Raw genomic sequence first — 16,226 nt, forward strand, 5'->3', positions numbered from 1 at the left:
GGTGAGGGATTCTGGGAAACATGTCACACATCATAAGTTCTATCTTTTTATAAAGTAAGTCCATGACTCAAAAGGTGAAGAGAATGTACAAAGTAAAATTGGGGGAAATTTATCAAAACCTGTGTAGGGAAAAAGTTGACCAGTTTCCCATAGCAACCAATCAGAGGGGTGTAGAGGAGTGGACAGAGGGGTGTAGAGGAGCGTTCATGGGTGACAAAGGGGTGTAGAGGAATTGACAGAGGGGTGTAGAGGAGCGTACATGGGTGACAGGGGTGTAGGAGTGGACAGAGGGGTGTAAAGGAGCGTACATGGGTGACAGGGGTGTAGGAGTGGACAGAGGGGTGTAAAGGAGCGTACATGGGTGACAGGGGTGTAGGAGTGGACAGAGGGGTGTAAAGGAGCGTACATGGGTGACAGGGGTGTAGAGGAGTGTACAGAGGGGTGTAGAGGAGCGTATATGGGTGACAGGGTTGTAGAGGTGTGTACAGAGGCGTGTAGAGGAGCGTACATGGGTGACAGGGATGTAGAGAAGCGGACATGGATGACAGGGGTGTAGAGGAGTGGACAGAGGGGTGTAGAGGAGTGGACGGAGGGGTGTAGAGGAGTGTACAGGGGTGTAGAGGAGTGGACAGAGAGGTGTAGAGGAGTGGACAGAGGGGTGTAGAAGAGTGGAGATGGGTGACAGAGGGATGTAGAGGGGTGGACATGGGTGACAAAGGGGTTTGGATTCTCCTCTACCCAATTCCATCACCAGATGTTAGACACTGTAGAGAACACAAAGACACAAAGGAAGAGAGACTAGGGGAAAAAAAGACAAAGAACTCTCTCCCACACAAAGGAAAGAGGTCCAGCATGGTGGAAAAGCCATGTGAGATCCCAGCAAGCCGGACTGGTCACACGGTACTAGACCAATGGCTATCCATGACAATGAGATGGACTGTTCAGCCTTCCTAGCACCAGAAACAAGGTTCTTACATAGACTTGATAAGAGACACAAAAATGGTATTCCATTTAATTAAGACTAATTTGGATAATGTGGATGTAATTATACAATTTAGAGTGGCGAATAAATTAATAAAATAAAATAATGAATTATCTCCATATTGAGATTATAGTTTTAGAATATTGTGAGAGTTCATTCTAACTGCAGAAGAATCAAGATTCCTAATCGATCAAAGCATTAAATTACTGCTTATACATATTGATAGAACTCCTACTCGCCAAACTAAGTGTTATAAGTATATTTCCCACACAGGAAATTTGCTTCAAGTATATCATAGGTCTTCCATGTTTATATTCTTAGATGGATTTGCCTATTCATGGAGTCATGTGATTTGTAGTTGGTTAAAAGGGGGCGGAGTGTATTTAGCATTCCATATTGATATGTCTATGATTAGATATTGCCCATCTTGATATCATAAGGTTTCCTCTGAACACAGTGATATGCAACCTTTTTCTTATATGATAATAGCTGAATAACCGGCGTTGCCCGGTTTTTCCTTCCTAATCCTTGTTGGAGAGGAAAATAAACAAAGGAAGAAGCCTTATACTTCCCAACCCCATATCCCGTCCTCATATCCTGACCTCCTATCACAACATCATATCTCGACCTCATATCCCATCCTCACATCCCATCCTCATATCCTGTCCTCCTATCCCAACCTCCTATCCTGACCTCCTATCCCATCCTCATATCCCGACCTCCTATCCTGACCTCCTATCCGTCCTCCTATCTTGACCTCCTATTCTGTCGTCCTATCTCGACCTCCTATCTCGACCTCCTATCCCGACCTCCTATCCCATCCTCATATCTCGTCCTCCTATCTTGACCTCCTATCCCGACCTCCTATCTCGACCTCCTATCTCGACCTCCTATCCCGTCCTCCTATCCCATCCTCCTATCTCGACCTCCTATCCCATCCTCTTATCCCGTCCTCCTATCCAGTCCATCTATCCCGACCTCCTATCCCGACCGCCTCTCCCGTCCTCCTATCCCATCCTCATATCCCGTCCTCCTATCTCGACCTCCTATCCCGACCTCCTATCCCATTCTTCCTATCCTGGTCCTCCTATTCCATCCTCCTATCCCGTCCTCCTATCCAGACCTCCTATCCCATCCTCATATTTCCGACCTCCTATCCCGACCTCATATTTTGACCTCCTATCTCGACCTCCTATCCCGTCCTCCTTTCCCGTCCTCATATCTTGACCTCCTATCCCGACCTCCTATCCCGTCCTCCTATCTCGACCTCCTATCCCGACCTCCTATCTCGACCTGCTATCCCGACCTCCTATCCCGACCCGTTATATGTGTACCAGGTATTGAAATATCTCCAGACGTACGGAAGTTATGTGGGAACATACATTTCCCATTGATTTGCATGGGACTTTAAACAAAAACCCTGACCCTCACAATTGGGGGTAGTTAAGGGTTAAATTAACTATCCTATATTTTAAGTGGACATATAAGTAACATGTGACCAAGTATTATCGAAATATCTCCAGCCGTTTGGAAGTTATGCAGTAACATATATTTCCCATTGACTTGTAATGGACTTTAAACATAAACCCCGCCCCTGGCAAATGGGGGTGAGTAAGGGTTAAATCACCTATCCTATGTTTGTTGTTGACATATAAGTAACATGTGTGCCAAGTTTCATGTTCATATCTTTAGCCGTTTGGATGTGATCCTGGAACATACATACAAACATACATACATACATACATACACACATACACACGTTGAGTTTTATATATATATATATATAGATTCCTAACCTAGTAGCTTTTGTTTCATTGTAGCAAGTTACTTACTACTCACATGTATTGTTCTACTATATGTAGTCAATTAACAAGCTTGTAATGTTTACTAATATATCTAAATGATATTCATTTACATATATCATTGTGTTTGTTACTCTTTTATGTTTATATCCTTATAACTAATAAATCTGCATACTTTTATAATACCTGTGTATTATTGTAATATTGCAAAACTACATCCTTAAGCATTAATGTCATCCCGTCATAAAAATAACTTGTTGATATCTAAAGTAATAGTCGGACTCAGATGTGAATTGTATTGATTAGCTTTGTCTACAATTCACCAGGTCATAATTTTGATCATTTCCAAAAATTTATATTTTTCATAATTAATATTTTTATGACAATAATTAATAATTCATAATTGAGTTATTACCTCACGACACTACTCAGACCACCTTTACTGAATCAGGTCCAGTATCCCTCGTAAAACTTACAGTCAGTGGAAAAACTCTGCCCTTCTTAGTGGACACAGGTGCAGCCAGATCATTAATATGTTCTAAAGACCTAACATGCAACGCCTTAACACTTGAAAGTAAAATAATGGGTCTTATTTATCAAAACTGTGTAAAAAACAACTGTCATTGTTGCCCATAGGAACCGATCAGAGGTTATTTTATGTTTCTTAAACTGCTCTGCTAAAATAAAAGCTGCACTGTGACTTGTTACAATAGGCAACAAAGACAATATTTCTTTTAGACAGTTTTTATGACCATGCCCCAATATTATAGTGTCTTTATGTTTTCATTTAATGTAGTATCTATTCGTAGAAAAAATTCCCTGTAAGTGCACATATTTTGTATTGTGTTATACTGTAGACTCTGCAACAATTTTTACGTGCTTTATGGCAGCCACAATCTCAGAAGATTCCAGGATTTTCACTAAATTTAAATGAAAATATTTATAATAATATAGTTATCTAAATACTGTTATTACATTATACAATTAATTAAAAAAAATTCTATACTTTATATTGTTGATTTCTATTTTGATAAATGCTTTGATAAGGAAACAGCTTATCTGCACGGCTTTCATTTTTTTTTCCATTTATACTGTGTGTTATAGTCTTTGTATTTGGGGGTTTTCGATAAAATATTGTTGGAATATGCTATTACTTTCTGATTTATGGGGGGTCTATCTGCCTGGACTCCTATGATCCGAAGAAGTAAGAGACCTTATAGCTGGTTTAGCCCTAAACCTCTTGAAAATTTAGCATAACCCAATTCTCTACAAGACTGACTGCGATCCTGATAGTCAAATATCCATGGATCAGAAAATGATGACATACTGTACTGTGTATTTTAGTAACTGCCTTTAGTTCTGTGATAGGGAAAACCCCTTTAAAATACCTACTTTATTTTGTTGTGCAAAAGATAAATAAAGATCTGTTTCCTACAGATGACTGCAACGACATCTTTGAGGAAACTCTGCTATCACCCTATAGAGTAAAATATAACAATATCACTACAGAAAACTGTGGGGAACATACAACTCTTCTTACTAGAAATATACTATTTTTCCTTCACAGCAGAAATCTATCTACTAATCCTAACAATTTCAAGGAACCTTCATCTTGTCAATCAGACATTGTTAAACAAAGTAGAGGAGAGGCAGGGCATAAAATATTTCCCTGTTATGAATGTGGGAAACATTTTAAAAAGGAATCTGTTCTTTCTATACACCAAATAATTCACCGAAACGAGTCAATTTTTATGTTTAGAATGGGAAACATTTTGTCATAAATCACATCTTACGATATATCAACAATCTCACACACGGGAGAAGCCGTTTACATGTTCAGAATGTGGGAAATGTTTTAAACAAAAATCAGAGCTTGTTCAACATTTGAGAAGTTACACAGGAGAGAAACTGTACAGAATGTGACAATTTTTCAGCCAGAAATCAGATGTTAAAAGTGCTGAAAACTCACACAGGGGAAAAGCCAAATACATGTTTCGAGTGTGGGAAATGTTTCACCAGAAAATAGCATGTTCTTGATCAGATAACTCACATAGGAGAGAAGCCATTTTAATGTTTGGCGTGTGGGAAACGTTTTATTAGAAAATCATATCTTGTTGAACATTGTGGGAAGTGTTTTAGTCAAGAGTCCTAAGTTAATAAATATCAAAAAACGTGCACAGGGTGAAGCCATTTTCATGTGCAGAATGTGGCAAATGTTTTACCAGGAGAGAAACTCTTATTAAACATCAGCTAGCTCATACACAGGATAAGCTGTTCTCATGTTCAGTGTGTGGAAAATGTTTTACCAGGAAATGGTATTTTATTGAACATCAGAAATCTTATACAATGGAGAAGCCGTTGTGGCAAACGTTTTCACCTGAAAGGTGTTTTAGATACTTATCCCCTATCCGCAGGATAGGGTATAGGTGTCTGATCACTGGGGGTCTGAACGCTCGAGGGGTAGTTCCTCAGCAGGCTGTTGACCAGCCTGCAGTAGTCCTGGACGGACATCCTCTCCGAGTACCTTCCCAATGCTGAGGTTGTTCCCGATCCCTTTCTGTCCAACTTGCCAGTTACAGTGTCATGAGGCCTACCTAGCGGATGTTAATCAATTTGAGGCTAAACAGATCAGCAGAATTTTTTTACAAAAAAAAGACAGAACCCAACCCACCCATACCCTCAGCCCCAAAACTAGAATGTCATTTAAAGTAAAAAGTGCATCACCACAAACAGTGGTACACTTATAGTACTAAACCAACACATAATATTATAAAGTTCATCTAAATAAGAAGACGTGGGGAGATTTATCTAAACCTTTGCAGAGGAAAAATTGACCAGTTGCCCATAGCAACCAATCAGATTGCCTCTTTGATTTTTAAAATGGCCACTGAAAAATACGCAGTCTGAAAGATTGCAGTTTGATTGGTTGTTATGGGCAACTGGTCAACTTTTCCATGGCACATGTTTTAGTTATAGTGTCAGACATATTGGGCTAAGTCCAACAAGTAAGAATCCATTTTGCCTTTGCTTGAAATATGCTTACGCCAATTCCTACATGTTCCCAATTCTACAATAACAAAAGGCCGATAATGAGAAAGTTCCAAAACAATCTAAAGGTTACGGCCAGATCTCACGGTAAGTGAGACCAGGTGGCCGCTATCGGCTAACAAAGCCAAAATATATGACTGTTGTTGACATACTGGTAGAAGCAACACGTCTCTCATTATATCTGTGTGGTTACTGGTAATTTTCCTGTAGATGGGTACTGCATAGCGCCATTTTCAGGGGAATTAGCACAGTGCTGTCAAGGTTTTTTTTTTTCTGTCCTGGGGAGGCCATTTATTCCCATTGGTTAAGAAGTCTGTACCACGGGGTCTACTTGATTGACAGCGAGAGATCATAAAAGCACCTGTGGACAGGAAGTAACGGCGGTTGATGGGAACAGAGCACACCAGAAGATGTCATGAGGTAGTATGACGTCTCCACCCGCCCCAAGGTGGGGTGCCTGCCAAGATGAAGGCCCTGAGAGACCGTCCCAGGTGCAGCTCTGTGTCATGGATAGATACTTGGTAACTAAACCATAGTTTTATGTCTCTTCCTCTCTTCTTTGTTTCTATATACAATAGCTGCATTGTTACATGCAACTGGTAACAACAAGTTAACTTCTTAGATGGTAAGAATCAGAGTTAAGACGTGGATGTCATTATGGCAATTGAGATAGCGAATATATATATATCTTAAATCTCCATTTAGAGATTGTAGTATGTTTAGTATAGAGATCATCCAACTTTCAAATGCAGAGAAAGGGGGCATTGCCTATGCATATCAATGCATTAACATTAGTGCACATTTAGCATAGTTGCTGATCCTTCGCTACTTTATTTGTCATAGATAAAAATATATCCACGGAGTTCCTGATAGGAGCTCCTGTCAAATTTAGTACCGTTAGATATATATATATATATATATATATATATATATATATATATATTTATACAGTATATATATATATAATTTTGTGCTGTATCTAAATTGTTGTTCCATCGTGTGTGGTTAGGCAGATGGGCTCGTTTTAATGTTTGTGTCACTTGTATCCACCAGTAGTGTTAACGATTGTGTCACTTGTATTTCCTATATGTGACGAATAGGTGGGGGGGCCCATTCTGTATATTATTGGTACAGTGGGGATCAAAAGTTTGGGCACCCCAGATAAAAATTTGTATTAATGTGCATAGAGAAGCCAAGGAAAGATGGAAAAATCTGCAAAAGGCATCAAATTACAGATTAGACATTCTTATAATATGTCAACAAAAGTTAGATTTTATTTCCATCATTTACACTTTCAAAATAACAGAAAACTAAAAAATGGTGTCTGCAAAAGTTTGGGCACCCTGCAGAATTTATAGCATGCACTGTCCCCTTTGCAAAGCTGAGACCTGCCAGTGTCATGGATTGTTCTCAATCATCATCTGGGAAGACCAGGTGATGTCAATCTCAAAGGTTTTAAATGCCCAGACTCATCTGTCCTTCCCCCAACAATCAGCACCATGGGTTCTTCTAAGCAGTTGTCTAGAAATCTGAAACTGAAAATAGTTGACGCTCACAAAGCTGTAGAAGGCTATAAGAAGATAGCAAAATGTTTTCAGATGTCAGTATCCTCTGTTTGGAATGTAATTAAGAAATGGCAGTCATCAGGAACAGTGGAAGTTAAAGCAAGACATGGAAGACCAAGAAAAATATCAGACAGAACAGCTCGCTGGATTGTGAGAAAAACAATTCAAAACCCATGTTTGACTGCACAATCCCTCCAGAAAGATCTGGCAGACACTGGAGTTGTGGTACACTATTCCACTATAAAGAGATACTTGTTCAAATATGGTCTTCATGCATGAAAGAGTCATCAGAAGAAAACCTCTTCTACATCCTCACCACAAAAATCAGCATTTGAACTTTGCAAATGAACATATAGACAAGCCTTATGCATTTTGGAAACAAGTACGGTACGTTTGGAGAAGAAGGAGAACAGAATTTAATGAAAAGAACCTCTGTCCAACTGTTAAGCATGGGGGTGGATCAATCATGCTTAGGGTTTGTTGTCAGGATCTGGGCTGGCAGCTGGCAGCAGAGGCTGGTGGTGGATCCGCTGAGCCAGAGAGGTGATGACGTGGGCTGTACCAGGGAAACGGAGTCTAAGGAGTTACTGGTTTTCACCAGAGCCCGCCGCAAAGCTGGATGGACTTGCTGCGGCAGGTAACCCCCAGGTCGTTCCTCCCAGTAGCGACTCAACCTCTCTGGCTGCTGAGATAAGGCAAGATACAAGAGGATCAGGCAAAGGCAACAGGCAGGGAGACACAGGAACAAAGAACGCTTTCTCTCAGGCACAAGGCAACAAAGATACGTCAGGAGGCTGTGGGAGGACATGGTACTTATAGGCAGTGCACAGGAGAGGCATAATTAAGTCCAAACAGCACTGCCTCTCAAAAACCTTAACCCTTAATAAACCGCATTGGACCAAGCACCAATCACCGGTGCACTGGCCCTTTAGATCTAAGAGTCCCGGTGCGCGCACGCCCAAGAGAGCGGGGGTGCACATGCTGAGACGCCGGAGCACTGCCTGGGGACACACGCCGTAAGCGCTCCGGGGACACACGCCGTAAGCGCTCGAGGAGCGGGGACCGGAGCGTTTGGCATTACAGTACCCCCCCCCTTAGGTCTCCCCCTCTTCTTGGTACCTAGGAACCTGAGGATGAGGCTGCGGTCCAAGATGTTCTCCTCCGGCTCCCAAGATCTCTCCTCAGGACCACAGCCCTCCCAGTCGATCAGAAAAAACCTTCTCCCCCTGACCACTTTGGTCGCCAAAATCTCCTTGACAGAGAAAATGTCAGAGGTGCCAGATACTGGGGTAGGGATGACATCCTTGGGAGAGAATCAATTAAAGACCGCCGGCTTGAGAAGGGAGACATGGAAGCTGTTTGGTATCCTCAGGGAGGAGGGAAGATGGAGCTGGTAACAAACCAGATTAATCCTCTTCTTGATCTTGAAAGGTCCCAAAAAGCGAGGTCCCAATTTATAGCTAGGGACTCTGAAGCGAATATACTTAGAGGAGAGCCACACTTTGTCCCCGGGGGTGATGCCCATAGACCACATAGAAAGGAGATTTATTGGAAGCAGATGATTCCTTATGATTATACGAAAATTCTGCCCACGGAAGAAGGTCGACCCAGTCGTCAAGACGAGAGGAGACAAAGTGACGGAGATAGTCTCCCAGGATTTGGTTCACACGTTCCACTTGTCTGTTAGATTGAGGGTTGTATGACGAAGAGAAGTCCAATTTGATTCTTAGTTGTCCGCAGAGGGCTCTCCAGAATTTGGAAACAAATTGTACCCCTCTATCGGACACAATATGAGAAGGGAGTCCATACAAGCGGAAGATATGGTGCAAGAATTGCTTAGCCAACAGGGGTGCAGAAGGAAGAGACTGTAATGGAACAAAATGCGCCATTTTAGAGAAACGGTCCACAACCACCCAGATTACGGTTTTGCCGTGGGATGGAAGCAGGTCAGTAATAAAATCCATGGCGATATGGGACCACGGAGACTCTGGAACTGGGAGAGGTTGAAGCAACCCTGCAGGCCTCTGGCGTGGGGTCTTGTCTCGAGCACAGACTGAGCAAGCCTGGACAAAGTCAGACACATCTTTCTCCAAGGAAGGCCACCAGTATCTTCTGGAGATCAGCTGAGAAGTTTTACAGACTCCTGGATGGCCAGCAACCAAGGAAGAATGTCCCCATTTAAGCACTTTCAAACGGAGACGGGGGAGATGTAAGTCTTCCCGGGAGGAAGACTACGCAGATCTGCAGGGGCCACAGTAACCAAGCGTTCTGGTGGAATGATGTGCTGTGGTGTGACTTCAACCCCAGCGGCATCAGAGGAACGGGAAAGAGCATCTGCACGGACGTTCTTGCTTGCAGGTCTGAAATGAATCAAGTAGTTAAAACGGGCAAAGAATAATGACCAACAGGCTTGGCGCAGATTGAGTCTCTGTGCAGTTTGGAGGTAAAAAGGATTCTTGTGGTCAGTGTAGATCCTTCTAGAAGATGCCTCCACTCCTCTAGAGCCAGTTTTATGGCCAGAAGTTCCCTGTCGCCAATGGAATAATTTCTCTCCACTGGGGAGAAAGTCTTGGAAAAGAAGCCACAGGAAACAAATTTACCCTTTGGGGTCTTTGGACTCTTCGGCCTGAGGAGGCCAGGACTTAGGATTAGCCCCCTTTTTAGTCAAAGCCACGATGGGTGCCACAAGAGTAGAGTAGTGATGGATAAATTGTCTATAGTAATTGGCGAAACCCAAGAATCTCTGTATGGCCCGTAGGACGGGTAGGACGAGGCCAGTCCAGAACTTCTGAGAGTTTAGCAGGATCCATTTGAAGACCTTTAGCGGAAATGATGTACCCCAGGAAGGGCAGACTGGTTTGATCAAATACACACTTCTCAAATTTGGCATAAAGGCGATTTTCCCTAAGACGGGTGTCAGGATCCGGATGGGTATACAGTGAGGATCCCGGTGGTGGATCCTCTGTGTCAGTGGGGTGATGACGTGGGCCGTACCAGGGGAACGGAGTCTAAGGGGTTACTGGTTTTCACCAGAGCCCGCCGCAAAGCGGGATGGACTTGCAGCGGCAGGTAACCCCCAGGTCGTTCCACCCGACAGCGACTCAACCCCAGCTGAAGGCTGAGACAGGCGCGGTACAAAGGGACAAGGCAAGAGCAAGGTTGGATGTAGCAGAAGGTCAGGGCAGGCAGCAAGGATCGTAGTCAGGGGCAACGGCAGAGGATATAGAACACTGGCTTGGAACATACACAAGAAACGCTTTCACTGGCACTGAGGCAACAAGATCCGGCGATACTAGGTAGGGGAAGTGGGTTTTTATAGAGAGGACACAGGTGAAAGTGCTGAGAGCCGGTGCGCGCGCGCCCTAGGGAGCGGGGCCGCGCGCGCCAGGACTGAGTCGACGGAGGACAGGACAGGTGAGGCGATTGGGATGCGAGCCGCGAGCGGGCGCGTCTCGCTACGCGGGTCGCATCCCCGCCGGTGATACTGATGCAGCGCTCCCGGTCAGCGGGTCTGACCGGGGCGCTGCATGGAGGTGAACGCCGCGAGCGCTCCGGGGAGGAGCAGGGACCCGGAGCGCTCGGCGTAACAACGGGAAAGTACTTGGCGGACACGCGCATGGTGTTGTTCCAGATTGGTGGAGAATATAAGGATATCATCCAAATAAACCACCACACACGTGTAGAGCAGGTCTCTGAAAATGTCATTGACGAACTCCTGAAAGACGACAGGTGCAGTGCAGAGCCTGAAGGGCATTACTAGGTACTCAAAATGCCCATCACGGGTATTCAAGGCAGTCTTCCACTCGTCACCCTCTCGAATCCGGATAAGATTTTAAGCCCCTCTCAAATCCAGTTTAGTGAAAAACTTGGCGCCACGTAGGCGATCGAAGAGTTCTGAAATCAGGGGAAGAGGGTAAAGGTTTTTGATGGTGATGCTGTTGAGTTCACGATAGTCGATGCACGGACGCAGAGTACCATCTTTTTTAGAAACAAAGAAGAAACCTGCACCGGCAGGTGAGGAAGACTTCCTGATGAACCCTCTCTGCAAATTCTCCTGTATGTATTTGGACATGGCACAAGTCTCTGGAGGAGAAAGAGGGTAGATCCTTTCCCTAGGTGGTGTGGTACCAGGCAGCAAGTCAATTGGGCAATCATACGGCCTGTGTGGAGGCAAGACCTCGGCTTGTTTCTTACAAAATACGTCCGCAAAGTTGACATATGGTTCCGGTAGACCTGGAGGAGAAACAACTGGAGCAGACTTGGCAAGGACCGGCTTGAGGCATCTGCCGAAACAAGGAGAACCCCAACTTCGAACCTCTCCAGAGGTTCAATCCAGAATGGGACAATGGCGCTGGAGCCAGGGTAGTCCTAGAAGTAGTTCAGAGGTGCAGTGGGGAAGTACAAAGAACTCCAACTTCTCAGAATGAAGAAGCCCAATATCCATCTGGAGGGGCTCAGTACAGAATTGCACGGTACTGTCAAGTCTCTCTCCGTTGACAGTGGAGATACAGAACGACTTGTGAAGACGAACTACTGGGATGCTGTACTTGTGAATGAGTGAAGCGTCAATGAAGTTGCCGGCAGAGCCGGAATCCAGAAAGGCAACGGCAGTGAAAGATGTCTTGGCAGGAGCGGAGATCCGCACAGATAAGGTGAGGCGTGGAGAGGTAATGTTCACACCTAGTAACGCCTCTCCCACGTTTATTAGGTGCGCGCATTTCCCTGATGCGGAGGACGAAGAGGACAATCCTTTAGGAAATGCTCCGTACTAGCGCATTACAGACAGAGATTCTCGTTTCTGCGGCGAGTCCTCTCTTGTGGGGTCAGGCGAGACCAGTCCACCTACATAGCTTCCTTGGCAGGAGGCTCAGTAGACAGCTGCAGTGGACGCTGGAAGACAGGAGCCAAACGAGGATTGCGCTTGGAGCGAGCACTTCCTTCTTCTTGTAGCAGTTCCTCACGTCTCTCGGCGAAACGCATATCAATCCTGGTGGCCAAGTGGATGAGGTCACTCAGTATGTAAAGTCCTCTGCTCGATGAGGTCACTCAGGGTAGAAGGCATTTCCCGTGCGGCAAGAACATCTTTTATGTCACTGGACAGACCTTTCTTGAACGTGGCACAGAGCGCTTCATTATTCCAGGACAGTTCCGAGGCCAGAGTGCGAAAACGGATGGCGTATTCGCCCACAGAAGAATTGCCCTGATTCAGGGTCAATAAGGTAGTCTCTGCTGAGGCAACCTGGGCTGGTTCCTCAAAAACACTCCGGAATTCTTGGCAGAAGGACTGGACAGTAGTAGTGGCTGGATCGTTGCGGTCCCAAAGTGGTGTGGCCCAAGCCAGGGCCTTCCCGGTAAGCAGACTGACTATAAATGCCACCTTGGCACGTTCAGTAGGAAAATGGTCGGCCATCATCTCCAAGTGAAGAGAACACTGTGACAGGAACCCACGGCACTGCTTGGAGTCTCCATCAAATTTGTCCGGCATGGACAGGCGGTATCTGGAGCTTGAAACGGCAGCAGGCTGAGTGGGTGGCATAGGAGCAGGCGGTGGAGATGGTTGCTGCTGGGCTGTCAGAAGTTGCTGCATCATGGCGGACATCTGGTTCAGCAGTTGACCTTGATGAGCGATCTGCTGAGATTGCTGGGCCACAATGGTAGTAAGGTCAGCGACACTTGGCAAAGGCACCTCAGCGGGATCCATGGCCGGATCTTACTGTCAAGATCTGGGCTGGTATCTGGTAGCGGAGGCTGGTGGTGGATCCGTTGAGCCAGAAAGGTGATGACGTGGGCAATACCAGGGAAACGGAGTCTAAGGAGTTACTGGTTTTCACCAGAGCCTGCCGCAAAGCGGGATGGACTTGCAGTGGCAGGTAACCCCCAGGTCGTTCCTCCCAGTAGCGACTCAACCTCTCTGGCTGCTGAGATAAGGCAAGGTACAAGAGGATCAGGCAAAGGTGTAGTCTGACGAAGCAAATGGTCAGGGCAGGCAGCAACGGTCCACAGGCGGTAGTCAGTAGAAACGGGTTCGGCAACAGGCAGGGAGACACAGGAACAAAGAACGCTTTCTCTCAGGCACAAGGCAACAAAGATCCGGCAGGAGGCTGTGGGAGGAGATGGTACTTATAGGCAGTGCACAGGTGAGGCCTAATTAAGTCCAAACAACACTGCCTCTCAAATACCTTAACCCTTAATAAACCACATTGGACCAGGCACCAATCACCGGTGCACTGGCCCTTTAGATCTAAGAGTCCCGGTGCACGCGCACCCAAGAGAGCGAGGGCACACACGCTGAGACACCGGAGCACTGCCTGGGGACATACGCCGCCGACATACTCGGCTTTAAAGTTGTATTGCAGCCAGTGGCACAGGGAACATCTCACGAGTAGAAGGAAAAATGGATTCAATAAAATGTCAGCAAATTTTGGATGTCATCTGTGAAAAAGCTGAAGTTAAAGAGAGGAGGGCTTCTCCAAATGGATAATGATCCTAAACACACCTCAAAATCCACGGGGGATTACATCAAAAGGCGTAAACTGAAGGTTTTGCCATGGCCTTCACAATCTCCTGACCTCAACATAATTGAAAATCTATGGATAGACCTTAAAAGAGCAGTGCGTGACAGACAGCCCAGAAATCTCAAAGAACTGGAAGACTTTTGTAAGGAAGAATGGGCAAAGATACCTCAAACAAGAATTGAAAGACTCTTTGCTGGCTACAAAAAGCGTTTACAAGCTGTGATACTTGCCAAAGGGGGCAGTACAAGATATTAACTCTGCAGGGTGCCCAATCTTTTGTAGATGCAATTTTTTCGTTTTCTGTTATCTTGAAAGTGTAAATGATGGAAATAAAATCTAACTTTTGTTGAGATAATTTAAGAATGTCTAATCTGTAATTTGATGCCTTTTGGAGATTTTTCCATCTTTCCTTGGCTTCTTTATGCACATTAATACAAATTTTTACCTGGGGGGCCCAAACTTTTGATCCCCACTTTATTCAAAATGACATTCAGAAAGTGTGTTAATCCTTTAGACGTTTCACAGGAATAGCAGCAAGGTAAAGGAGAAAATTCAAAATCTTCAGTTTTTACACTCGTATGTTCCTGTAGACCCAGTTTTTGACATTTTACAAGGGGTAAAAGGAGAAAAAGCCCCCCAAAATTTGTAACCCAATTTCTCTCGAGTAAGGAAATACCTCATATGTAGATGTCAAGTGCTCTGTGGGTGCACTAAAAGGCTCAGAAGGGAAGGAGCGACAATGGGATTCTGGAGAGTGAGTTTTTCTGAAATGTTTTTTGGGGGGCATGTTACATTTAGGAAGCCCCTATGGTACCAGAGAAGAAAACCCCCCACATGGCACATTATTTTGGAAACTACACCCCCTAAGGAACATAACAAGGGATCCGCTGAGCCTTAACACCCTACAGGTGTTTGACGACTTTTTGTTAAAGTCGAATGTGTAAATGAATTTTTTTTTTCACTAAAATGCTGGTTTTCCCCCAAATTTTAAATTTTTACAAGGGGTTATAGGAGAAAATGCCCCCCAAAATTTGTAACCCCATCTCTTCTGAGTATGGAAATACCCCATGCATGGACGTCAAGTGCTCTGCTGGAGCACTACAATGCTCAGAAGAGAAGAAGTCACATTTGGCTTTTGGAAAGCAAATTTTGCTGAAATTGTTTTTGGGGGGCATGTCACATTTAGGAAGCCCCTATGGTGCCAGAACAGCAAAAAAAAAAAAAAAAAAAACACATGGCATACTATTTTGGAAACTACACCCCTCAAGGAACGTAACAAGGAGTACAGTGAGCCTTAACACCGCACAGGTGCTTGACAAATTTCAGCTAAAGTTGGATATGAGGGGTGTAGTTTCCCAAATATTGTGCCATGTTTTTTTTTGTTGCACCCTGGGGACTTGCTAAATGCAACATGCCCCCCAAAAACCCTTTCAGAAAAATTATCTTTCAAAAAAAGCCAAATTTTGCTCCTTCTCTTCTGAGCATTGTAGTGTGCTAGCAGAGCACTTACATCCACATATGGGGCGTTTTCTTAATCGGGAGAAATTGGGCTTCAAATTTTGGGGTCCATTTTGTGAAAAAGAAAAATTTGGGGTAACACCATTATTTTAGCGTTAAAAATCTAATTTTCCATTTTCACATCCAACTTCAACGCAAAGTTGTCAAACACCTGTGAGGTGTTAAGGCTCACTGTACCCCTTGTTACGTTCCTTAAAGGGTGTAGTTTCCAAAATAAAATGTATTTTTTATTTTTTTGCTGTTCTGGTACCATGGGGGGCTTCCTAAATGCAACATGGCCCCCAAAAACCATGACAGCAAAAAAATTTTCAATAATCACAGTTTCTCTTTCCCTCTTGAGCCATGTTGTGAGTCTGCAGAGCACTTTATGTAAACATATGAGGTATTTGGCTACAAATTTTGGGTAGCTTTTTCTCCTTATAGCACTTTTAAAAAATGAAAAAATGGGGCCACAAGAACATGTTAGTGTCAAAAAATGCTGATTTTAATGCTATTCTTTGCATAACACCTAAAGAGTTAACAAACTTTCTAAATGTCATTTTGAATATTTTGAGGGGTGTAGTTTCTATAATGGGGTCATTTATGGGGTATTTCTCACAGAAAGGCCCCTAAAATCCACTTCAAACTTAACTGGTCCCTAAAAAATTCAGGTTTAGAGATTTTCAGGAAATTTTTTTAAATTGTTGCTATACTTTGAAGCCCTCTAATGTCTTCAAAAAGTAAAAACATCTCAACTTTCTGATGTCAACATAAAGTAGACATATTGTATTTGTGAATCAATATATAATTTATCTGG

The 16,226-nt window shown here is 44.1% G+C and overlaps 1 protein-coding gene across 1 annotated transcript in view; it reads left to right on the forward strand.

Annotated features, from left to right (window-relative positions):
- Nucleotides 1-6,218: 6,218 nt before the first annotated feature.
- LOC130282793 (oocyte zinc finger protein XlCOF7.1-like) overlaps nucleotides 6,219-16,226 on the forward strand; it is a 35,072-nt gene continuing 25,064 nt past the window's right edge. The window contains exon 1 of the mRNA XM_056531534.1: nucleotides 6,219-6,353. Coding sequence (XP_056387509.1) covers nucleotides 6,298-6,353 — 56 coding nt within the window. The 5' untranslated portion in view covers nucleotides 6,219-6,297. The remainder of the gene's footprint in view (nucleotides 6,354-16,226) is intronic.

Source organism: Hyla sarda, chromosome 7, assembly GCF_029499605.1.
Source record: "Hyla sarda isolate aHylSar1 chromosome 7, aHylSar1.hap1, whole genome shotgun sequence".
Lineage (NCBI taxonomy): Eukaryota > Metazoa > Chordata > Amphibia > Anura > Hylidae > Hyla > Hyla sarda.